This window comes from Geotrypetes seraphini, chromosome 1 (assembly GCF_902459505.1).
Source record: "Geotrypetes seraphini chromosome 1, aGeoSer1.1, whole genome shotgun sequence".
In the NCBI taxonomy this organism is placed as follows: domain Eukaryota; kingdom Metazoa; phylum Chordata; class Amphibia; order Gymnophiona; family Dermophiidae; genus Geotrypetes; species Geotrypetes seraphini.
In genome coordinates, this window is record NC_047084.1 from 39,690,173 (window position 1) to 39,714,536 (window position 24,364).

General features: G+C 41.7%; 1 protein-coding gene across 2 annotated transcripts in view; it reads left to right on the forward strand.

Moving 5' to 3' along the window:
- CENPK (centromere protein K) overlaps positions 1–24,364 on the forward strand; it is a 94,742-nt gene that overhangs the window by 51,461 nt on the left and 18,917 nt on the right. Inside the window, exons 5-6 of one of the 2 annotated variants that reach the window (XM_033930244.1) lie at positions 4,698–4,744; positions 14,643–14,729. In XM_033930244.1, the coding sequence (XP_033786135.1) occupies positions 4,698–4,744; positions 14,643–14,729 (134 nt within the window). The remainder of the gene's footprint in view (positions 1–4,697; positions 4,745–14,642; positions 14,730–24,364) is intronic. The other variant, XM_033930255.1, reaches the window with a different exon arrangement.

The window sequence follows — 24,364 nt, forward strand, 5'->3', positions numbered from 1 at the left end:
AATGGTGGTGGCATAGGGGAGGGCAAGGAGAAAGAAAGAAAGGGGGGGACAGGGAGCCAAAAAAAAAAAAAGAAAGAGGGCTGGGTGAAACAAAGAAAAATGGGGCACGGAGAGAGAGAGAAAGACAGACATACAGAATGAAAGGGGGTATGGAGAGAGAAAAAAAGAAAGAAGGGGGCAGGGTGAAACAAAGAAAAAGTTTGGGGAGGGAATGAGGTCTGGAGGAGAGAAAGCATACAGGAGGCTGAAAAAAGGGAAGAAATATTGGATGCACAGTCAGAAGAATAAAGTGCAACCAGAGACTGATGAAATTACCAAAGGTAGGAAAATGATTTTATTTTCAATTTAGTGATCAAAATGTGTCCGTTTTGAGAATATGCTGTCTATATTTTGCACTATGGCCCCCTTTTACTAAACCGCAATAGCGTTTTTTAGCGCAGGGAGCCTATGAGCTTCAAGAGCAGCGTGGGGCATTCAGCGCAGGTCCCTGCACTAAAAACCGCTATCGCGGTTTAGTAAAAAGGGAGGGGGAATATTTGTCTATTTTTGTATAGTTGTTACTGAGGTGACATTGCATAAAGTCATCTGCCTTGACCTCTTTGAAAACCCGCGGAATATAAATGATAATTAACATTTTCTCTGCGTACAGCGTGCTTTGTGTTTTTAAAATTTTATTGTTGGTAGATCATGTTGACTTGGCCACAAAGGTAAGGGGGAGGGAGGGGAGCTGCTGAAAGAGTCTACCTTGACGTGGTTGCAGGCTTACAAATCTTTTAGTCAAAGAGTGCGGCGACAGAGAAAAGTATGTGTGTATTCGGCCCATGAATGAAATCATTAAAACATTATAAATTGCCAATAAATTGAAATGAAAACCAAAGGATTGTGAATCAAATTGATTCTCTGACAATACAAAGATTCCAACCTTTAAAAATGATGTTACATAGTTCAGGCAACTTTATAAAGAGTTTTTAGATACTAAAATCTTGTTATTAAGGTTTAATTGACGTGCTGGCACTTTGAGGAAATTCTTTGGTTTTGTGCGGCAGTTTGGGCACTCGGGCTCAAAAAGGTTAGCCATCACTGCTATATACCATTCTCTCCTTCTTGCACAGCTCTCTGAAATTGGAATCCAAGACAATGCATTTCAATGGTTTGCCTCTTTTTCTTGAATAATAGATCCCAACGTGTACTGCTCAACAATATGCTATTAAAACCAAAACTGATCAAATACAGTGTTCCATAGGGGGCTCTGCTATCCTCCCTATTATTCAATCTCTACATTAGACCTTCTCAAACATAGCCCACAAATACCAAATACAGGTTCATTCCTTCGTGGAAGACATCCAACTATACCTACCACTAGGAGAAAACTCGTGATACCCAGATCTTGAAACTCCTAAACTGCCTCTCGGAAATCAAAACCTGGATGGCTGTCAATAAATTACTACTAAGTGCCTCCAAAACGGAACTCCTTTGGATCCGCAAAGAACACTGCACCCATCCCTCGCTGTGCTGGGACTCAACTATCATAACTGCAAAAGGCTAAACATGCAACCTAGGAATACTCTTTGACTCCAACATATTGGTTACCAACCATATTTCTCAAGTGGTAACTTCATTTTACTACTCCGAAAAATAAGGAACTACTTTTCCAAGTCTGAGTTCACCCAACTATTCTATGTCTTGGTACTCTCCCACATGGATTACTGCGATGCACTATTCAATGGTCTCACGGTAAAGAACGTATGACGTCTCCAGCATGTACAAAACCCAGCAATCAGACTACTAAAAAACTCCCGTGCCCGTAACCCTGTCTCCCAGGCTCTATTGTTGGCTCACTGGCTGCCCATAGCTAAACGTTGGGACTTCAAGGGCCTGATGCTAGCATTCAAATCCTTGCATGACATAGCACTAGGCTACATGATGATTAAGCTCCCTCTATATGTGCTGAACAGGTCCCTCTGCTCCCTCAAAATACCCCCTGGTCATGCCCTTCAACTAAAAACTGCCAAATGACATTCCTACTCCCATTTCATTTTGAGCCAATCAGGGCTTTAGGTCTCTCCCACTGCATCCCAAGATGCATTGGGAGGGGGGAAGGCCCATCATTCTGAAGAAGCCGCCCTATCAACAGGAGGGAGTGGGCTCCCCTCTTGCCGATGTTTTATCGGAAGGTACGAGGGTGTCGGGGTATGTGTGGAGATGTTGGGGGAATGTCGGGGGATGTTAGGAGGAGGGGGTAGGGCTCGGAGGACAGTGGAGGGAAAATCAGTGGGTCTGAGGGAGAGAGGAATCTCCCTGCCAGTTCAGCTGATCTTGGTGCGGGAAACCCCATCAGCTGAGCTGGCTGGACTTCCCAAAACCGGCTCAGTTGATGGGGATTCCCCTGCCGCGATGAGCTGATGGCAAGCTGTACAGATTGGACAATAGGGATTTTTTTCCATATTTGGGTGGTGGGGAGGGGGTCAGTGACCACTGGGGAGTAAAGGGGGGAGGTCAATGCCTTAAATCCTCCAGTGGTCATCTTGTCAGTTTCAGCACCTGTTTGACACTTATTCATTTTAAAAACAGGTCTAGCTCCAAACATCTATAAAGCCCTGGGCATTTAAGTAAAGGTTTGATTATCACTGCCGAATGTCCAAGTCCTAATCCTTCCCTAATCCCACCCACAACACGCTTCTAACTAGGGAATGACATAGGGGAAAAAATTTGTCTCCATCTCTGCCCCGTCCCCATGAGCTCGGTCCCCGTTCTGATCCCATCCACACAAGACTCTAATAGTTTTATACTGAATTTATTTTAATAAAGTATTTAAAAAAACAGCATTCTGTACCATTGGCTGCTGAACTAGAGGAAGAGATCTTCAACTGGCAGGGCTTTGTTTATAAATGTTTATCAACACAGCTATAATATTACTTTATCCTAAAGAAAAGAAATATAATTTTTTCTTCCTTTGTTGTCTGGTTTCTGTTTTCCTCATTGTCTCGTCATTCTCTTTCTTCCATCCACATCTTCTCGTCATTCTCTTCCTTCCATTCACTATCTGCCTTTTGTCTGCCTCTTCCATATGGCTTCTGCTCTTATTTCTATGTCTCTACCAGAAACTGTCTGCCTTTCCCTTCCATCTCCCTGGATACCTCAGAAAGAGAAAATTCTGAAGAGTGCCCGTGAAAGTGAGGGGAAGGGAGAGAGATGGCTAGATGAGGGGAAGAGATGTCCAAATGAGTTGGGTTTTTTTTTTTTTGCCACCGGAAGGAGGGAGTAAGTGTCGCGATCACAAAAAGGGGTGGGAAGGAAAGCAATGCGGCAGATACTTTACTGCAGGGACAAGGCCATTCACCGCTCCACGGGGCGGTGAATGTCCTTGTTTCCGTACCTCCGGCAACCAGTTTTTTCCTCCCGCGGGTAACAGTCACTGTCATTTTCTACTTCTAACATACCATCTTAAGATTTAGGTGCACTGGAGACAAAACAACTAAACAGACGTCCAGAAAGTCAGGACTCCTTTTACTAAGGTGCGCTAGCGGTTTTAGCGCACGCTAAATGCTAACGCCTCCATAGAGCTTGCGTTAGTATTTTTCATTTAGTGCATGGTTTGCATGTGCTAATCTTAAGCATGCGCTAAAAACGCTAGTGCACCTTAGTAAAAGGAGCCCTCAGTGTTGAAAATGCCTACTTGTTTTGACAAGTAAGATGTCGAAGTGCTGGTTTATGCTATCTTTTGAAAGTCTTATCTGTTTTGAAAATGAGCCTATTAAGATGTGAAGAGCATCTTTGGTAAAGAGATGATGTACAAAGTGTATCATCCTGAGCTTTAAAAAAATTGTACTAGGATTTTGTGGTTGAAAACGCATATTTTTTTTCTAAGAGCTTCAAAGGAGATCTGTGTGCTGCCTATAACAACAGGACTGGAAAGAGGCAGGACCTTTACAACCTACGAGAAGTCCCTGTAATTTTATTCTGCTGCTCATAGAGAACAGTTACAAGTAAACAACTTTGCTTTCTTGATCAATTCCTAATGTTACTGCAGTCAGTGATTGGTCAAACCATGTCATATTTCAAATTTCTGGAAAAAAAACCCACACTTATTCCCAATACAGTACGATTCTAGGGAAAGAGGGAAAAATGTAATCTCTCACCCAGGTATAACTTTTTATTGCTACTGTGATAGATGGATATCTTATCATGCTGTTCTTTGCTTGCCTAGTGTGCTTTTTTTTTCACTTTTTTACAAAGCTGCGGTAGCAAAGCGCCAGTAGCAAATGCATTGAAACCTATTTAGTTCCTGTGGGCTTAGGTGCATTTGCTATGGGAGAATGGCTACTACGGGCTTGTAATAAGGGCCTTGCACGAAGTATCTTTTTGGTTTAAGAACATTAAATTTGTACTCATAGGAAGGGACTCAAAAGTGAAGAAGGAGCATTTTGGCCATCTTGAAAAAATCATGATCAGTATTTGATGTATAAATATTCACAGTTGTGACTGGGTTGCTATCTAAGTAAATGACTAGTTACTGTATTTCAATTTTGACTGTATAGAATTGCCCTTCTTTTTTGAGCAACATCATGGACATCTATGACAGATAGTAGTTTTGAGCTGGACTGTTAAAAAAAAAAAAAAACAACCCAACAACAACATTGCAGAAAGTAGAATTAAATGGAAGAAATATGATGGTGCTTCACTGTTTTGTTTTCTAGTACTCCCTGACAAGCAGGAAATTTTGCTAGCAATGGGAAAAGAAGAGGTAAGCCAATCACTAGTGGTGGTCTGCAGTCAATATGGGGATTAATCTTTATTAATTCTATTTTTTTGTGCATATACAAGAATATGAACATAAAATTCTGCTTATAAAATAACCCTCTCCCTCCCCCACTCACACACAAAAACATACATGATGACAAGAATGTACTTAATTTTATATAAGAGATATGGGCATTTTTGGGGTGAATTTTGGATGGAGTCATGACTTATGCACATACTTGATAAAATATGTGCAGACTCGCATATTTCACACATGAACATTTCTTCAACAGGACTGGTAGTCTTGACTAGAGGGTTAAACCCCCATTACTTGCAAGGGCTGTAGAGATCCCACTGTTTGTTTTAATACTTCAAGTTTCCAAGTTTATTCAAATTTACTATCCCACTCCAAGGGTCAGAGCCTTCTAGGTAGCTTAAAGTCTAAAAAGCCATAAAATCATATAAAAAATAAAATAAAGTAAAATTGTACAGACTAAATAATCAAAACATAGCAAGCATAAAATCAAATCATTACAAGTCTTTCCAGGATTCTCACGACACTGAACTACTGATATCTACTCCACCTTCATCACTATGGGTTGAATGCCACCCTCTCAGTCTTACTCTCTCCAAGCAAGGAGTAGGGAGCTGTCTGTTTAATCTTTATTATTTTGGGTTTTTTTATTATCTGGTTGGAGGCTTTCAGTGCTGTAGAAGATCCCAGTCACCCCGGGGCATCTCTGGCTGCAAAAGGATACAGGCTGAGGTCTGCATGGAGAGTCTGCATCAGTTGTTCTCAGGGTCTGTATATACCCTTAGAAACAATCTCACCCCAGGTTCATCTGCAGTGGGCTTGAGCGCAGACTGGGCAGGTCCTATGGTGATTTTATCCAGGATTGGGGCTAACTCCAGTGGGGCGTGGCTCCAGTGGGGGTCTGAGGGTCCAATTCCATGTCGAGAACTGGACGGCAGTCTGAAGAAACAAAGTTATCTTGGATTCCAGGCTTGTCTGAGGCAGAAATCTTCTCTCACCTCTTGAGGTTTCCCTTTGCAGCTCAAGCACAGCAGCATGGCACAGTGAGTAAGACTATTGCAGCCTCTGGGGAAAATTGTTGGGTGGGGAAGGCTCCTTAAAAGACCACGTTTGCGACCTAGATGAAAGCCTGGAAGTGTTTCAGGAATTGTTGCGAGCAACAATGCTTGGACCCAGTGACTGCACCAGTTTTGGTGGTGCTAGACTTCCTGTAGGAAGGTCTGAAGAAGGGCCTGGTGGTTGGCTCTCTCAAGATACAGATAGCCAGACTTTCCTGTTTTAGAGCGCAGGTCAGCAAACACTCGTTGGTGTCCCTTCCGGATGTATACAGATTTTTTAAAGGGAGCCTTACGTCTTCGCCCTCCAGCCTTTTCCATCTTGGAACTTTAGTCCTGTGGGCCCCTTATGAGCCTTTGGAGGAGGTGTCCCTGATAGATCTGACGGTTAAGACAGCTTTCTTAGTGACTGTGAAATCAGCAAGAAGGGTGTCTGAGCTGCAGGTTCTGTCCTGCAGGGAACCCTTTCTTCACATCTCCGAGACTAGCGTCTTGATTCGAATGGCCCCTTCCTACCTACCAAAGGTGTGTCCAGTTTTCACATGAACCAGGAGGTGTGACTCCCAGCCTTCACACCTATGGGAATGAAAAAAGCAGATAGTTCTGAATGTGCAAATAATTTTGATTCATTATTTGGAGGTGACCAATGAGTTCCGGCTGTTTGATCACCTCTTTGTGCTTACGAATGTGGCACATAGGGGGAAACTGGCATCTAAAGCGACCATATTCAGGTGGATCAGGTTGGCATTATCCTTTGCCGTTATTGGAAGCAGAAAGCAGTCTCCAGTAGCAGTGAAGGCGCACTCCACTTGCAACTAGATAATGACATGGTAGCAGTTACCCGTGGCTAGCTGCAGGTAACCCGCTGAAATGGTAGGGAAAAAAGTGCTCATTGTGGGCATGGGTACAAGGCCATCCACCGCCCCATGGAGCGGTGAATGGCCTTGCCCCTGCAGTTAAGGGAGGGAAGGCGCGCGGTCACCCCCCTACCTCCAGCCAAATCTATTTCCCTCCCTCTCCCTTACCTTCGTGACGCTTTAGAAAAGAAACTGAAGCCTACCTGTGCTGCCCTGCAGTCTCGTGTGTGTGGTTGGAAGCTTCTCCTCTGACGCAACTTCCTGTTAATATCGCCAAATTACAGAACCCTCCAAAGGGAAATAAAGATCCTGCTTTTTAGGAACTTTGTCAAGACAAGTTAATGCCATACCTGTTTTCCATGTTTCTTAGTAAGTCTCAGTCTTGTATTTAGTACCTAATCCTGTAATGCTCCTGGAAATGTCCTGCATATCTCTTTTGTAATCCGCCTAGAACTGCAAGGTTAAGGCAGAACAAAAGTCGTTAATGGGGGGGGGGCATGGCTTGGAGGCACAGCTCGATGGTCAGGTGAAAGTGAAGCTCTGCAGTGATAGGCTTAATGAAAGAGAAAATAAGCTATAAAAATTAGTTTTTCCAGTTATATTTATGAGCTCTGATCATATTATGGCATCAGGTAAACAGATAAAGTGATATTGCTGGTACGGTGTCAGGTAGTGCAAAAAGATCGAAGCCAGAGCCGGTGACTCCCTCGAAAGTGCCACTACCAAAAGAGGATAGCAGTGACATTTTATCAGAGCTTAGACAAATCAAAGAAATAGTTTACGACAATTCACAAAAGCTTTAAGAGGTTAAAGATAAAGTCGCAAACCTCACAAAACGTGTGGAGCTTATTGATGTCAAATTGTATCAGCTGGAGTAAAGGACTGAGGCGAATATGACTGAGATACGGCAATACAAGGTGGATAGGGAAAAAATGGATACTCTGTCAAGAGACCTGGAGGACTGCATTAATAGAGAAAAAAGGAATAATTTAAGAATAATCGGGTTACCGGAGGGAGTTGAAAAAAACGACCCAATTTCCTTCTTAGAAAACTCTCCCGAAGATCCTGCCTCTTACAATGAGATTTCCACTAGAATTTGAAAGGGCTCACAGGATCCCTGCACAGAGAACAAATAAACAACTGGGGCCACGCCCATTAATTTTTTAAATTACTGAGACATCAACAAGTTATGGAAGTTGTCCGGCTAGCAAAAGAAAACAAAAATTTAAAGCGTCAGGATTCAAAAATTCATATTGTGCCTGATTTTGCTAAGGCCACTGAACATAAAAGGAAAAAATTATTGGAGATGCACCCGAAGTTTGAGAAATCTTGGTGCTAAATATGGTCTGATGTACCCTGCCATAATGAAGGTTATATATTCCAATAAGACATTAAACTTTGAGGATCCTGAAAAGTTACAGGAATTTTTGGATAACTGTGAGCAATCGATGTCTTCATGAAAGTATATGTTAAATTTAATATTGTGGATGTTGTTCCGGATGAAAGGTTTTAAATGGTAATTACTTCCATTACTTTTAGTTTAGTTTATTTCTCTATGTTTTCTAAAAAAAAATTGAAGTTCTCCATATGAAACAAGATCATTCGACGGATGGAATCTTTTGAATAAACTGTTTAAACTGTCATTGACACAAGGTAGAAGATGATGAAATTCTCTTTAGAATGCTTCAATTAGACTGCTCAGGCTTTATGCAAATAAGTTTAGTCAATGCAGTTTTGGGGTTTTTTTTTTTTTACAGTCAAACCCTTTTTAAGCAATAAATGAAAGTAAGCGGGCGTGAGCTTAAAGGAATATAGAGCTGGATTGCGGTGCTATTTCTTGCTGCTGATGAAATACAGGAAGTCTGAAAGAAGCGTCATTTTAATTCTGTAAGAGAAACACAGAAACGAAATGGAACAGCAGACAGAACTAATGCGAACAGCTGCAATAAATATTCTCACTCCTTTGAGAAATTATATAGAAGGAGATTATAAAACCATTTTTAAAGAATGCAAACTGCTTCAGAATAAGAGTCTGGATTTAGATGCAGCGAAAACTAGATCAAAGAGAGCTTGAGCTGTAGAAACCAAAGCAGCATCTGATCAGGAATTAAGAATAATTCAGAGTGAATTTGACCGTCAGGCAGAGCTTAACAGACTTCTTTTAGAAGGATTCAATAGTACGCATGCACATCATCTACATTGACTGAATTACTTTGTAGAAGCTCAGATGACATATGCACAGTGTTACCAGTATACGATGGATCTCTAGAAACAGCTTGGTAGCTTTTCTTCTAATTTCCTGTCGAACAATTATCAGTCTCTGTCTTCTATGCAAAATGTTTCAACTCCCTCTGTCTCCGTGTCTACTCCGTAGCCTGCTGCGGGCAGTTCAGTAACTACTTCAGACTTCTCAGAACTGAAAGCTTCCAGTGGAAGTAGGAAGGCCAGAGTTCTCTATGACTATGATGCTGCAAATAGCAGCGAGTTATTGCTTCTAGCAGAAGAGAGGATAACACAGTTACAGTGTCCTTGGAATGGATTCAGCTTGGCTGATGAGAGAAAGGGGAATTCAGAAAGGCAAAGTGCATATTACATATTTAGAGTTGCTAGATGTGTTTCAAGTTGCTCCGTATAAATGATGTTTACGATGTAAACAAATTGACAACTAAAAGAGTTTATGAGCTTTCATAAGCTTATTAGTTTATGGGCTGGAATATATTACTTTCATATAAATTTATATAGTACAGATTATGAAGACTTCAATATGATTGAAAGGGCCTCAGAAGTAGGAATTAATCTCTCAACAGAACATGAAACTCTGCCAGAAGATATTTTGGATGCTGCTCAAGATACAGAAGACTTATATTTTATTATCTTTAGGTTAAAATGCAATCTGACACAGGAACGTGTATCAAGGGGAAGATCTGTTTGGGTCCCTTTCCTGTATAGTTGTCAATGGAATAGAGGGATTCTCATCTATGCATTAAGGATAACTATTTTTGAAGAATACAGTTTTATTTATTATATGTCCAAAATAATATATATACGATATTTTAAAGGGTTAAATCATAGGGTACTTAAATTTATGAAATAAGATTTTTCCTAGGATAAGTATATGGTAATGATTGAATAGGTTGAGGTAAATAAATCCATGATAGCTTATTTAATAAATTATATGTAGAAGGTTAAGGGATGATTTAATCGGGCATTATTATATTTAAGAATGGATAGGTTGGATATGTAGTCCTTATGTACTAGATGATTTAATAGGAAAAGATATTTAACTCTGTGGGGGTTCATAGTCTAGGAAGTATTATATATTAAAATTCTTACTATATTTATTATTATAAGGTCAACATTTAAGAATTATTTTAATTTTGTGATGAATCTTAAATTTATTTATTTTTAGGAAACTGATATAATTTAATAATATCACCACTAGCATAATCCATAGGATTATATAAATATAATCCATAGGATTATGCTAGTGGTGATATTTAGTAGCTGCTATGCTCTGAGTTTGTCTCCTATGGAGTGATTTTCTCCTGCTTCCAAGCTCCAGGATCAAGTTCTTGTGTTTGCAATTTGATTGAGAAGACAACAATTTTCAGATAAGTGTTTTTTTGAAAACTTTTTGAGACTTAGAATTAAGACTGTTGAAATTCACTGTGAAATTGTGTCCTCAACTTTTTGGGAGTTTTTGACCGAGGATGTGTCTGCTGGCTGCAAGTGATATTTGCAACTAGCCTGTCTATATGGGTTGCTTTGATTTTCCGTATTAGACACTGAGGTCTTTTCTCCCTTAAGAGTAACACTTGGACTTGTTATCCTATACTCTTGAGGTTGTGCTATGTGGATATAGATTTATTTAACAGCCTCTCTTGGTTCTATTTATTTTTTATGTTTAGTGAAGATACATAAATTAATAACTTGAAAGAAGTAGATATGATTTATGATTAATATTATAGAATTGGATAGCTTATTGTAATTAAACAATGAGATATATTAATTTTGCCTATAGGGAGTTTTTCATCACCTGGTCTCACATGTGCGTTTTCATTATTAACTTGGGAGGGATGGGAAAGGGTGGGTTGGGGATATGGGAAGATGGGATTAAGAGGGATGAGGATTTTATTTTAGGTCTTAAATTTGGGGGAAATGATTATTTAATGAACAATCATTATAATTTGAATTACTGGATGATGTTTTTATGCTTTACATATAAATTGTATAATGGATTTTAAAATATTTTCATTAAATGTTAATGGCTCAACCATCCAATTAAAAGGAAAAAACGCTATTATTTTTAAAACAGAATGCGGGATATTTGCTATATCCAAGAGACACATTTGTCTGGTATAGAATCTAAAAAATTAGAAGGAAATTGGGTAAAGCATTGTTTTTTTGCCCCTGCTGTAGGAAAGAAGACTGGAGTAGCTATTTTAGTGAATAGGAAATGTACTGCAATGTTCAAATTGGGTGCTTCAGATCCTTTAGGAAGATGGTTACATGTAGACATGAGCATGGGAAATACTACGATGGCGCTTTTCAATGTATATGCCCCTAATTCGAACCAAAATGAATTTTTTAAGACTCTACAACAATTGGTACTACCACTGGCTGCTTCTAATTTAGTAGTGGCTGGGGATTTAACGCTGTTATGGATCCTTTGATGGATAAAAAAACAGTAAAATTATGAAATCATTAGGATTAAATAATTTTGTACAGTCTTGTGATTTGAAAGATATATGGTGAATACTTCATTTTAATGGTCGGGAATTTTCTTTTTGTTCACTTGTTCACAAATCCTTTTCAAGAATAGATTACATTTTTGTTTCTAACCAATTAGTTCAGGGATCTCAAAGGCCCTCCTTGAGGGCCGCAATCCAGTCGGGTTTTCAGAATTTCCCCAATGAATATGCATTGAAAGCAGTGCATGCACATAGATGCATATTCAAGGAGGGACTTTGAGACCCCTGAATTAGTTCAACAGATAACGCAGGCCTCCATAGATCCAATTATTTTGTGTGATCATGGAGGGGTATGGATTGAACTCAAAATTGTTGATCAGTAGACCTGTATGGGGATTTGATAATATATTGCTTGCGGATCTAAAATTTTGTGAAGATTTTCAATTAAAAATGAATGAATATTTCTTCCATTGTGGGTTGGGGGCGGTTGTGGGGTGGGGGAGGTTGTTGGTGGGTTGGCTGTTTGTCTATGGGGATATGTTTACTGTATGTCTTGGGCTGTGTAGAGGGCGTTGGGGACTGTTAACTTCCGGGTTTGTACATGGGAGGTTTGGCTACTCCCATTGCGGGGGTTGGGGGTGGATGGGTGTGGTGGGTGGGTACTGTGGGGGACGGGGTGGGGTTGGGCTGTGGGGGGTGACAGTTCTTGACCAGGGGGTTCTTCTTTTTATGCTATCTTTTTGGGCTCTGGGTACCTGTTGGTTTTTCTTTTCTCTTTATGGCTGGTATTAAGTTTATTTCTTATAATGTTAGGGGGCTTAACTCTCCCCATAAACGGAAGGCTTTATTTCGGGAGCTGGTTCGTTTGAGGGCTTCCGTATGCTTTGTCCAGGAAACGCATTTGTTGCGGTCTCACGAGAAACTGGTCCGTGACCCCCGATTCCCTACCGCACTTTGGGGCTCTCGGGTGGGTCGCTCCAAGACGGGAGGAGTGGGGATTTTGTTTAGCAAGCACCTGAGGTGTGAGGTTAAACGGGTGGTGCGGGATCCCCAGAGTCGCTATATTATGGTGGAGGTGCTGTTGGAGGGCTGTCTGTATTCCCTGGTTAATGTTTACGCTCCCAATGAGGGTCAGGGCTCTTTTGTTCGGGACCTGGCAACCAGGATTCTGCAGTTTAAAGGTGGGGCCTTAATTTTGGGTGGGGATTTTAATCTTACTGTCACACCACACTTGGATAATTCTGGGTCTACTGGGAGTTACGGTAGACGGGATCGGAACCTGTTGCGGGCTGCGCTCCGGAAACTTAATGTGGAAGATGGGTGGCGCTGATTGCATCCTCAGGTACGGGATTATACCTATTTCTCGCGGGTACATGCTTCCTAGTCTAGGATTGACTATATTTTTGTTGAACGGGGACTCCCTCGCAGAGTGGAGAGGGCGGGCATTGAGCGGACCACTTGGTCCGATCATGCGCCTGTTTGGTTGCAGCTCGTGGGTACGGGAGGTGGTGCTGGGATGAAATACTGGCGTTTCAATGACAGCTTGTTGGATGATCCCTTGGTAGCGGACCAAATTGCGGGGTGGATTCAGGATTATTTAACGGATAATTTGGGGTGTGGGGCCTTCCCGGAGTCTATCTGGGAGGGATTGAAAGTTACCCTCAGGGGTCGGCTGATCTCTTTGGCATCCTTCCGGCGCAAACGTCAGCGGGAGGAGGTGGATGCCCTGTTGGCCACAATTGGGAGACTTGAGGGGATCCATAAGCGTCAGCCCTGAAATGTAACCGTGAGCAGCCAGTTACAGAAGGCGCATAGTGATTTGCATGTTTTTGAGCTCGACCGCTTGCGTTTTAATCTTCAGTTATTACAGCAGAAGTATTTTGAGTTTTCTAATAAGGCTAGTCATTTGGTCGCTCACCGGTTGAAGGTGCGTCATTCTCAGAACCATATCTTGGCTCTCCAGACAGCTTCCGGGGAGCTTCTCCATAGAGAAGATGCCATTCGGGCGCGTTTTGTAGAGTATTATGGTAAGTTGTATAACCCTGAGGCGGAGGGTACCCCCCTTGATCGGGAACGCTATCTAGCGTCGGCTTCTCTGCCTCGGATAGCGGAGATTGACGTGGAACGCCTAGATAGACCCCTTTCAGTCCTGGAGGTGACTGGGGCTTTGCGTTCAATGCATGTGGGTAAATCTCCTGGGTTGGATGGTTTTACGGTGCGATATTATAAACGTTTCCAACATTTGTTGTTGCCCCCGTTGGTGACTTTCCTTAATTCTCTACAGGGGGGCGGTCAGTTACCCTTTTTCATGCGCTTAGCGGGGGTTACTGTGTTGGCTAAGGAAGGGAAGGACCCAGCGCGTTGTGAATCTTATCGCCCAATCTCTCTGTTGGGGGTAGACACCAAAATTTTCACACAGGTCTTAGCGGATCGCCTGATGAGTTGTATTCCACGATTGATTCATCCTGACCAGACGGGCTTTGTGGTGGGACGGCAGGTTGGGGATAGTGTTCGGAGAGTTTATGATTTGTTGGAGTTTGCTCATACCCGGGGGGACGATACTGTGTTTCTTTCCATAGATGCCGAGAAGGCTTTTGATAGGGTTTCTTGGCCCTTTTTGTTTCAGGTCTTGGAAGCTGTTGGGTTAGGGCCGCGCTTGAGGAAATGGATCCGTATCTTATATACTAACCCGCTGGCCTGTGTTAAGGTGAATGGGGGGTACTCTGCTATTTTCCCCTTATTTCGGGGTACACGGCAGGGTTGCCCCCTGTCTCCCATCTTGTTTGCGTTGGTGGTGGAGCCCCTTGCACAGCGGATCCGTACCAGCGCCCGCATTCGGGGAGTCCGTACCCCTTCTGGGGACTCCAAGGTGAATTTGTTTGCTGATGACATGCTCATGCTTTTTACAGTGGAGGACCCGGACAACTCCTTGCCTGCAGTGTTGGAGGAATTGCAGGAGTTCGGGGTGGTGTCGGGTTTTCGGGTCAATGTCGGGAAATCGGAAGTGTTGAATGTGAATTTGTCGGCGGATCGGGCGGAGGCGCTAAGGCAACGGTTTCCCTTTCGGTGGGTTAAACACTCTTTGAGGTATTTGGGTGTGTATTTTGGGCTTCCTGGTTCGAATTTGTTTGATCTCAATTATCTTCCATTGTTTCGTCGTATTCGTTTGGACTTGGTCAGCTGGGATAGTTATTATTTTTCTTGGCTGGGGAGAATAGAGGTAGTTAAAATGATGATTCTGCCTCGCCTCCTCTTTTTCTTTCAGGCTCTACCCTTGTGGATCCCGCGGCGGCTGTTGGAGGGGGTGCAGCGGAGCCTTCTTCACTTTATTTGGGCGGGAAAACGACCGCGGGTGAGTCGACGAGTCCTGTATCAGGGCGAGGGCAGGTTGGCGGTACCCAATGTGCTGAAATATTACCAGGCGGCGCAGCTGCGAGCACTCTTGGAGTGGCAGACTCAGGACCCGAAACTTTGTGTGGACCTTGAACAGGGCTTGGAGGGGGGTGTGCCCTTGATGCATCTGCCGTGGGTCCCGGGGAGAGGGGGGGGGTGGATGTCGGATGTCCTCCGTCCGAACAGCGATGCGGGTGTGGGGTGCGGAGCGCTGTGTGCTTTTACAGGGGCGGCAATATTCTTGGTATGCCCCTTTGCGCTTTAATCCTGAGTTTGTTCCGGGAAGGGAAGCCGGGGTGTTTAAGAGGTGGGTGGCTCTGGGCTTGGTTTGTTTGGGACAATTTTGTGATTTGGAGGCGAAGAGGGTGAGATCTTTTGGGGAGCTCCAGCTTCGTTACCATTTGTTGCCCTGGGATATTTTCCCTTATTTGCAGGTGGTTCACTATGTTCAATCCTCTGGCTTCATAACTGAGTTGCTGGGGGGGTAAAACGGGATTTGAGCTCTTATTGGGTCTTGTGGTTCGGAAGGGAGCTCTGTCGACGATCTACAGGTGTTTGAATGCTGGGGGGGTGAGTGTATTGCCTTATGTGACATCCTGGGAGGGTGATTGGGGTGCCCCTATCCCGAGGGAGGTGTGGGTGGAGATTTGGCGGGCGATCTCTTCTTCTGGTATTGCTACTTTGATTGTGGAAAATGGGTTTAAGGTTCTGCTTCAGTGGTATTATACCCCCCTGCTCTTGGCCAAGATGGAGAGGGTGGGGGGTGGGGGTTTCTGCTGGAGGGGCTGTGGGGAAGTGGGCACCTATCTCCATATGTGGTGGTCTTGTAGGATTGTGCGGGATTATTGGATCGAGATTTTTGATCATATTTCTTTCATTCTGCAGCGGAGGATTCCAGCAGACTGGCGTCATGCCTTGCTGTTTTGGCATGAGCTGGACTTGGAACGGGGCGAATCCTCCTTTTGCATCCTAGCTCTTACTGCTGCCCGCTTGCTTTTGGCCTCTCGGTGGAAGCAACCGGTACCTCCATCTTGGCAGGAGGTGGAATTGAAGTTGCACCAGTGGCAACTCTTGTACCGCCTTACAGCGGCTCAGCATGGGCTCCGCCATAGCTTTGCTCATATATGGAGGAATTTTCGCTCCCTTACTTGATTTCTGTGGGACACTCTCTGTGGGGGATGGGTTTCTCTGGACTATGCTTTCCTTTAGGGGTACCTTCTTAGTCACTGATTGCTCTTTGAACTTTTCCTGTCTACAGTTGAAGTGGGAGTTTGGGTCTGTCACCGGGGGTGGGGGTGGGGTGGGAAGTTGTTGGGTGGTTGATTTTGTACTTTTGCGTATTATATTGTACAGCATTGCTTCTCTTATTTTGTTATAGAGAGTTTGCTCGTTGGTAGCCATTGTTTTTGATTGTGTTGTGTCTTGAACTTGCTCTCTTGTGCATTTTCTTCATTAATAAAATTTCAATTGGAAAAAAAAAATGAATGAATATTTCCAACTTAATACCACAGAAGAAATCTCTATGGAAACCTTATGGGATGCTTTTAAGGCAACCATGAGAGGACAAATTATTTCATTTTCGGCATATATTAGGAAACAGGTCAAAAGACAATTTTCCAATTTGGAGCAAGAAATTAAGGTCTTAGAGTTGAAATTGATTGACAAATGGGAACACTTTACGTTACAAGCTCTTTTAAAAGCCAAGTGTAAACATAATGAGATTTCTTCTAAATTGGTAAGGAAGGATTTATTTTCTCAACAAGCTTTGTATTATGGAAATTCAAATAAGGTGGGAAGATTATTGGCGAATTATCTTAAAGCAAAAAAAGGAAGACAAAAATAATTGCAATTAAAGATGAGAAAGGTGATACTTATTCTCAAGTTGAACCTAGTTTAAAACAATTTTTTAATTTTTATAAATCTCTTTATTCTTCTGAGCCTTATTTAGACAAAGAAAAAGATGGTTTAGAGTTTTAAAAATTATTAGAGGGACCTAAAATTTCTGAACACATAAAAGGAAGTTTAGAGAAGCCTATATCATTAAATGAATTACAAACAGCGTTGGAAGTCCCTTAGAGTAGGATCCGCTCCAGGTGGTGATGGTTTCACGGTAGATTTTTATAAATCATTTCAAAATACCCTATTGCCATATCTGTTAAATTTATATCAGGCTCAACTAAATAAAGGTTGTATTACGGGCACTATGGCAGAATCTTTAACTATAGTTTTGCCAAAGCCAAATAAAGATCCCACATTGGTTTCAAATTACAAGCCTATTTCTTTAATTAATGTAGATGGAAAACTGGCTAAACTTTTGGCTTTACGCTTAGCCAAGGATCTCCCTTATATTATTGGTATGCACCAAACAGGGTTTGTTGCTCGGAGACATTCTTCTAAAAATACCAGGTTGGCTTTTCATATATTATATTTAACAAAAGCCATGAAAAAATCCAGCCTTTTCTGTATCCTTGGATGCAGAGAAGGCCTTTGATTTGAGTTGAATGGACCTTCATGTATCAAGCCATGGATTGGTTTGGTATAGGTTCAGGATTTATACAAATGATTCAAACTTTGTATAGCTCCCCTGCTGCTAGATTGTATATTAATAATAATTTCTCGGAACATTTTAATTTACAGAGGGGGGTTAGAAACGCTGTCCCTTGTCTCCTTTACTTTTTGATATTATATTATAACCCTTGTTATTAGCTATTCAACAAGTGAAGGAGATACAAGGGTATTCCTTATTCAGAACGGGAATACAAGGTGTCTGCTTATGCAGATGATATACTGCTTCATTTGAGAAATCCTGAAACAACCATTCCATGCTTACTTGAATTAATAGAGAAATTTAGAAAATTCTCAGGATATAAGATAAATTGGAGTAAATCAGAAGTTCTTCCATTTAATGTGCATTGTACAAAAGGTTTGTTTGATTCATTTCCCTTTCTATGGAAAGAGGATGGAATAAAATATTTAGGCATTTGGATAAAAAATATGCTGGAAGAAACAATGAAAATGAATGAAATATTTTTATTACAGAAGGTAACAAATGTGTGAGCAATGGAATCCTTTACATCTGTCTTGGTGGGGGAGAATCCAAACTATTAAAATGATGATTTTGCCTGTGGTTTGTTATCAAATGGGTATGATACCAGTCTTTTTTCCGGGGTCCTTTTATAAAAAATTAAATAGTGTTCTTACAAAATTTATTTGGCTGGATAAAATTGCTAGAATCACTTTAGTGTCTTTACAAAAGCCAATTATTGAGGGAGGGGTAAGTTTTCCCAATTTTTATAGGTATCATCAATCCTATATTATGTGCCAAGGTATATTGGGTCGTCCCAGAGCACATCGAAAATATCCCAGATTAGTTGTGGTTGGAATAGCGACTCGTGTTTCCTCTGCGATTAAGCCATGTTCTTAGTATCAAAATGCCTAGGTTATATAAAGAAAACAGAATATTAGTAGATACATGGAAAACCTTAAGATATGTGAATAATTTAACACCTATTCCAGTACATAAATCAACAATCAAACTATATGGCTCAACTCCAAGATTCAAATTGGCGGATTTAAGATCATCTGGAAGTATTGGGTGATGGCAGGTATACGTATTCTAGATGATGTTATATCTAATGGTAAGTTGCTTGACTTTTCACAGTTGCAACATAAATTTGGTCTTGGTAAATCACAAAGTTTTAGATGGTTGCAACTGAAGCAGGCCATTCAGGCGGGGTTCCCTGAATGGAAAAATCTTAAAAATCAATATAGTTTAGAGTCTTATGCTTTCAGGTGGACTTCCTGGTCACCAGGCCACACAGTGGCATAAATTGATATCTGGATTTTTGAATAAAAAACCAAAAATGGGTCTCAGAGACATTTGGAGCATTGAGATTAAGCATCAAATTACTGCGTCTCAATGGCCACGAATTTGATTTTGGAGGATGAGGTGTACAATGTCTGCATCTATGAGACAAACTTAGTTTTTTCTGTTACATAGAGCATTTTGGACCCTTGTTTGTTTATAAAAATTAGATAGCTCTAAGTCTTATAGATGCTGGCATTGTCATCTCGAAGCAGGGACTTTAGATCATTTATTTATTCTATTATCCATTCATTTTGGCTTTTTGGAAATCAATATGGAGCCAAATAAATTGTTTGTTAGAAAATCCGGTGGCATTATCATATGATACTATATTATTTGGCATGTTAATGAGGACAAAAAGTCATATCTTCAAACAATAATAAGCTTTTACTTATTATGACAGGAGTTGCCATACAACAGATTACATTTAATTGGAAAAATTGAAGTAGATTGAATTATAGTTTCTGGTGGAATTCGTTGTGTCATTTATATAAAATGGAAAGAACATTAGCAACACAGAAAGGGAATTATAGTAAATTTTAAGATGTTTGGGGGCCATTAACAGAATATTGTAATGAATAGATAACATTTTTCCCTTAATAGTACAATTGTAAATGAAGGGGTGGGGGGGTAGTTTTTAGGTATTTCATTAAATATTTGGATTGGTAGGAAATAATTTATTGTATGGCATACCTGATTACATAAGTTATGGAAGGAGTGGGTGGGAGGGGATACATTTTATTAATTTAAGTTGATTATGATAGAGAATCAAGTGATGTATCCAATTTCAAATGTTATTTACTGTTGTAAGTTGTAAAAATGAATAAAGATTTTAAAAAAGTCATTAATGGAATGTAATATTGTACTAGACTCGAACTTAAGTTTTCAATCACAGATTTAGGGCTTGATTCGAAATTCTTTTTTCAAGCTTCGATTGTTGAAAAAATTAAAAACTCTAATCTCAATGTCTGATTTTCAACAGGACCTGGAGGCCATGATTCTAGGTAGCTTTGATTATTGTAACATTGCTTATTTGAGTTTGGCCTCTTCTGCTTTATAATCCTTGCAGGTTGTGCAGAGTTCAGTTGTTCATTTGCTGTTTGGTTTGATGAAAACGGAACATGTGACACCATATTATATACAGTTGAAATGACTGCCTGTTGCATTTCACATCTGTTTTAAATTACTGATGCTAGTACATTGTGGACTTTACCAGGACACCGCATATTATTTGAGATCTAATCTGAAGTGTTATCAGCCAGGATATGTGTTGTGATCAGGAGCAGCTGGGGACCTAATGATCCCTCTGTATCAGTGTTGGAGACTAAATAAAATATGAGCTGACCCTTATGAGTGAAACAAATACCTGTAGATTTAAAGAAACAAACGACTTATTTATGCTCAAGAAGCAACTTCGGCAGTATTTGCTTAGATTTGACTGAATTTTGGTTTATGGAAACTGCACTGGACTATTTATAAGGAAGTGCGCTAGAGTCTTTAATATATGTCTAAATTGTTTTGTTTTACTGTGGTATATTTTTATTATGTATGTTCAGTTGTTCTCCACTTTGGATAAGGGTGGGTTACAAATAATAAACTATAACTATTATCACTCCATGAGCCCAGAAGGGACTTACCTCCTCCCCGACACTACCCAAAATAACCTTGGTACTCTAGTGGACTGTAATCCTTTTTAATTATGCATTCATCAGTGGATAGCTTGATCTAAATCGGTATTGTTCAACCTTTTTACACCTATGGACCGGCGGAAATAAAATAATTATTTTGTGGACCAGCACCGGTCCTTGGACCGATGGTTGAAGAACACTGGGCTAAGTCGTGGGCTAGACCCCGCCCATCTCCGCCCCAGACCCCACCCCATAATAGTACTAATTGTAACACTATTTTTCCCATTCATTTTTCATATATACACACAATATAATCTTATTAACAACACATAATGGTTAACCACAAAATTAAACTACCCAAAGCACACTGTATGCTTCTCAACATTCATTCCTACCAGAACACAGATAACCCCTATGCAAATACGGGACCAAAAAACTAAAAGTACTAATATATACAAACAAACCCTAAGATTCAAGACTGTATGTTGTACAACCCCAGAAAAAAAAGAAACAAATGCATTTCTTCCTGAACAGTGCAAAATATAGACAGCAGATGTAAATTCTCAAAATTGACACTATTCAATCACTAAATTAAAAAAATAAAGTCATTCCCCCTACCTTTTGTTGCCTCCGTCCCTCCATGCAGCAAAATATATTGTATCTTACCACCAGGCAGGAAACGTAAGTTAATGAGAGACAAAATGACCCAGGGCAGGAACATCAGCTTCAAGTTAGTCAAGAAAATCCTATTGCCATTTCTGTAGCAAATAACGTTTACTTTCCTACCATCATTCTATTTCTTCTCACCATTTCAATTTCTTGGAACACGTCTATTTTGGGATCTATTAACCGACTTCCTACAAAAAGTCCTATAAAACTTTGGCAGTTAAGTATAAACTAACTTGAGTAGGAAACCCACAGGTACTGTAGCAGCAATCCTCCTACAACGTACTGCCCAAGTCTCAAAGGCTGTGCTCGCCACACCACTTCCATGTTTACAATCTTCTCCTCTTCCCTCCATCTGCAATGTAATCCCCCTGCATAATTACCAGTCAGCTCAACTCCTATTGGGCCGCAACACGGACGACTCAGCTATCCCATAGGTCGGTTTTCGAATGTCCCCGGGAGCTAATTGGCCAACATGCCCTGTCAGTCAAGTTTGTTCTATCAATCATAACGTCTTGGGCCCGATGCACATGTCGGCCCTGCGGACTGGCAGGAAATTTCTACAGACCGACACCGGTCTGCAGACTGGCGGTTGAAGAACACTGATCTAACTGGTCTTGAGCCATATCCACATAATACCCTCATTTGCCTCCCTCCCCTCTTTACTGCAGCAATTGTATTTCTCCACACACTTCCCCTGCTGTGATGTTTCTTCATCCATTCTCTTGCTTCTAAACTATTTTAGACTGTGAGCTGCTTAGACATTTGTTTGATAAGCGGGATAAAAAGTCCTAAATAAACTTGAAACAAGAGACGGGAGTAATTCCAACTTGACCCTGTTTTTGCACATCTATCTTCTAAAATAGAGGTGCCTGAACCCTTGCAGTGAATTCCAGAATGCATTATGTAGGGTCAGAAGCCACCATTTTTAAAGATGGTGGGATGGGGACAGAATGAATGGGCTTTGTGCCTGCCTTTTGTTCAAGGTATGCGGAGGATGGTGGTGGTCTTGGGGTGTTTGGGACCACTAAACCAGAGTTTCTCAACTTCGTCAAGCCAAGTAACCCCTAAGTCTAACAAATATCAACTGAGTACTCCTGCCCAAGCTCCACCCCAGACTCTACCCCCATTATGATAGTACTAATTGTAATGCAATTTCTTCCATCCAGTTTTCATATGCACACAATATAATCTTATTAATACATAATGATAACCACTAAATTTTTTTTAAAAAACACAAGGCACACTGTACATAGAGAAAATGTTAGTTATCATTTATATTACCAGGCATAGAAAAACACACACCCCATTCACTTACCCCCCAATCAAAGAAGTAAAACGGAAAAAACTATACAACGGACTACTGGCCACTCAGGCAGCGAAGATAGACAACCAAGTCTCCAACCTGTTGACAACAACCCCAGACTACAAGATGTTCAGAAAGGAAATAAAAACTATACTCTTCAAGAAATCCCTTAATAAAGCTTAATACCATGATAAAGCTTAACCCCCCTCTTACCATCCCCTCCCTAACCCCAGATCCTACTTTTCCCTCTCTTGGAAACCTCTGACTAACGTTGTAACCCTTCTTCCATAACTCTTTTTGTAATCCGCTTTGAACCGAAAGGTAATGGCGGAATAGAAATCTGTAATGTAATGTAATATTCAGGGGGTTTTCAAAGAGGTCAAGGCAAATGTCTTTAAAATACGAAATGTCACCTCAATAACAACTATAGAAAAATAGATAAATTTAGTGTAAAATATAGACAGCAGATACAAATTCTCAAAATGGACACATTTCGATCACTAAATTAAAAATAAAATAATTTTTCCTACCTTTGTTGTCTGGTGATTTCATGAGTCTCTGGTTGCACTTCCTTTTGACTGTGCATATAGTATTTCTTTCTTTCTGCCTCCTGCAGGCTTCTTCTCCTCCGGACCTCATTCCCACCCAACCAGCATCTCTCTCTGTCCTTCCATGAGTCCAACTTTTCTTCCGCTCTTCTCCACCCCCATTGGCAACATGTCTCCCTTTCTCTCTTTCACTGTCCTTCTCTCATTCCCTCCCTTGCTTCAAAGGGAGTGGGGAAAGAGAAAGATCCAGAGTGCATCTCTCCCACTCCCTCTACTGCCACATTCAACATTTCTCCCTCTCATCCCCTAGATCAGGGGTGTCAAAGTCCCTCCTTGAGGGCCGTAATCCAGTCAGGTTTTCAGGATTTCCCCAATGAATATGCCTGAGATCTATTTGCATGCACTGTTTTCAATATATATTCATTGGGGAAATCCTGAAAACCCGACTGGATTGCGGCCCTCGAGGAGGGACTTTGACACCTGTGCCCTAGATCATGTGCAGCATTTTTCACCACTGCCCACTAGCCCCTTGCCCATTTTTCCTTCTATCACCCCTCTCCAGCACAATGTTGCATCTCTCCTTCCATCACTATGTCCAACATTCCACCCCCTTGCATCCCCTTCAATCTGTCCCTCTGGTCCCTCTCCACCACCATATCCAATATTTCTCCCTCTCATCCTTCTATTCCCCATGCATCTCTACCTCACTCCTCTCTCCCTATGCCCAATCTTCCTCTTTCTTCCTTTCCCCATGTGCACCATCTCTTTCCCTCCCTCTCGCTCACACACTTATGCCCAACAATTCTCCCTTTCTATTCCCTCCCTCCTATTTCCCGTCCCTACCCGAAGGACCGCTCGCACCCCCACAGCCTCTCCCCTCCCCCATGGAGAAGCTGTCTACCTTGTTTCCGGATGCCAGAGAGCCCAGCTGTTTCCTCTGCCGGCGGTCCCGCCCCTTCTCTGAGCCCTGCTGCGCTGCTTCCTCTTCCGGCGGTCCCGCCCTTTCTCTGATGTCAGAGAAAGGGCGGGACCGCCTGAAGAGGAAGCAGCGCAGCACAGGGCTCTGAGAAGGGGCAGGACCGCCGGCAGAGGAAGCAGCTGGGCTGGCATCCGGAAACAAGGTAGACAGCTTCTCCATGGGGGGCTGTAGGGGTGCGAGCGGTCCTTCGGGGTGGGAGTGCGAGTGCTCCTTCCGGGTGATGAATCGGGGGGGGGGGGGGGAACTATGTAAAAAAAAATTTTGTACAATGCGCTCACGCGTATAACGCGCAAGGTTATGCGCGGTTTGTAAAAACCATGTATAATGCGCGCGTTATATGCGAGAAAATACGGTACTAAGGATTTATTTTTGGGGAGGGGTTCAATCCTCCAGACTACTAGAAATTTTTTGGGGTACTGATTGGGGCATGGGAGGACCTTTCTGCAAGTCAGGTGGGAATTGGGAGGCTATTTTGAAAAGTCTCCCTGTCAAATCACGAGGGTGTACAGTTGCAGGACTACCATGAAGCTAAGCTCTTTCGCATCATGACTGCACTAGCTATTCAGAACATTCTTCATAACTAGAAAAACTTGTTGAATGTG